The sequence below is a fragment of the Fukomys damarensis genome, unplaced genomic scaffold, assembly GCF_012274545.1.
Source record: "Fukomys damarensis isolate Sample0158 unplaced genomic scaffold, DMR_v1.0_HiC HiC_scaffold_16, whole genome shotgun sequence".
In the NCBI taxonomy this organism is placed as follows: domain Eukaryota; kingdom Metazoa; phylum Chordata; class Mammalia; order Rodentia; family Bathyergidae; genus Fukomys; species Fukomys damarensis.
Window position 1 is genome coordinate 51,190,260 of NW_022900928.1, and position 1,684 is coordinate 51,191,943.

Sequence of the window (1,684 nt, forward strand, 5' to 3'; positions counted from 1 at the left end):
AAGGTTCTTAAATTTTAGCACCTATTTTAGAAAATTAAATCATTAATATTTCTGTAACATTTTTAGAATTTATTCTTGTTTCAATCATGGAACATTGGAATTTGGTTTTGATACAATGATAAAAACATTTCATAACACTTAAAAATCATAAACTAATATTAAAATATATGAGGCTTCAAATCCCTAACCACTCATAGCATGGCATACACCACAGATATCACTCAAATACTGTCTTGGATTTCATAGGTAACCTTCACAAGACTATACTTCAATTACAAAACTTTTTAGAAAAACTTTTTATTACAAAAGCAAAGTGATTTCTTTATTCAAGTTAATTTGAAAGTTGTAAACTTGTTTTTAACCTACACCTAAAATTTATTTTAAAATTGTTTGAGAAATTTTTAAGTCAACCCTGTTTCTTAATCTTATAAACAGTAACATTCAAGTAGTCTCAACATTTCAAAGTAAACATTTTAATTGTTCACACTAAACTTGATAGTATGATTAATATTTTCAAACTTCTAATATGTATCTTGAAAGCTAAACAAGCTTTACTAGCAAAAATAATATTACTAAAATTCTTACCGTAGTGTGACATACACAATTACCTTGTACAGCTTTCCCACAAATAAAAATAAATATGATTAAAAACAACAGAGAGCCTTGGGATGGACACATCATATTTTTCTTCAATAAATGAGGCCACTTCAAATATCTGTCAGCTCTCTGTGGAAAAAACTACAGTACATAAAGTCTTCAGTTAAAAATTTCTGGAAGGCTTACAACAAAAACAGAAGCCAATACTTACTAGTTTCCATGCCCTCGTTTGAAATAACACCCTTCATATGAAAAACAAGATAACTTCTAGAAAGCCTGGCATTTTAAATCATACAAATTCTTTTTATCACTTCATGCCGACATTATAAATCCATACTTTTGCTAGATAGGCAATAGGTAGACAGAGTATAACTTTATAAATTCATCTAGTTTTTATGAGTCACATTTTTTTGCCTTCAGAAAAATGCCTTTGAAAAGGTATACCTTAGTAATTGTGAAACTGTTTGCACAAAAATAGCAAGGAAGAAGAAACAAGAAATGGAAATGGAAGAATATAATATTGGAAATATTTTCATATGTTAAGTAGAAATTTGTTCAATGTTAATATCCGTAATAGGTAATTCAGAGTTTATGTGTACATTTCTATGAATTTAGCTACTATTAATGATCATACTAACTGCAGAAATGTCAAACTTCTAGAACTCCAATTTTTGTGTTTTGCAGTTCTATTGTTAAAAATTCTGAACCATATTGGAAATATTGTTATTGAAAATGACCATTCACGGAAGGTAGGTAGATCAACGCCTATAATGAGCCTTCAAATTTTCCTTTACAATGACTTCTCTTCATTCTAGAAACTTAAGACTTAAGACTCTATTCTTGTCTAATTGAGGTTAAATAAATTTCTTAAGTCTTGCTTATGATTCAAAATTTTATTTTCTCTATCTCCTTTCCTAGCCTGATAATTGCAAGACAAAGACTGTAGGTTTTATGGCAGGAGCATAGTGGCTGACACACAATAGATACAAATATGTACTTAATAAAGAAATATATTGAGCCTGGGATTTAGCTCAGTGGTTCTACTGGTTTTGTAAACACAAGGTGCCAAGTTGGATCCCCAGTACAA

The 1,684-nt window shown here is 29.4% G+C and overlaps 1 protein-coding gene across 1 annotated transcript in view; it reads right to left on the reverse strand.

Annotated features, from left to right (window-relative positions):
• The window catches only part of Angptl5 (angiopoietin like 5), a 19,127-nt gene extending 18,446 nt beyond the window's left edge, over nt 1-681 (reverse strand). The window contains exon 1 of the mRNA XM_010642038.1: nt 586-681. Coding sequence (XP_010640340.1) covers nt 586-681 — 96 coding nt within the window. The remainder of the gene's footprint in view (nt 1-585) is intronic.
• Between the last annotated feature and the right edge of the window lie 1,003 nt (nt 682-1,684).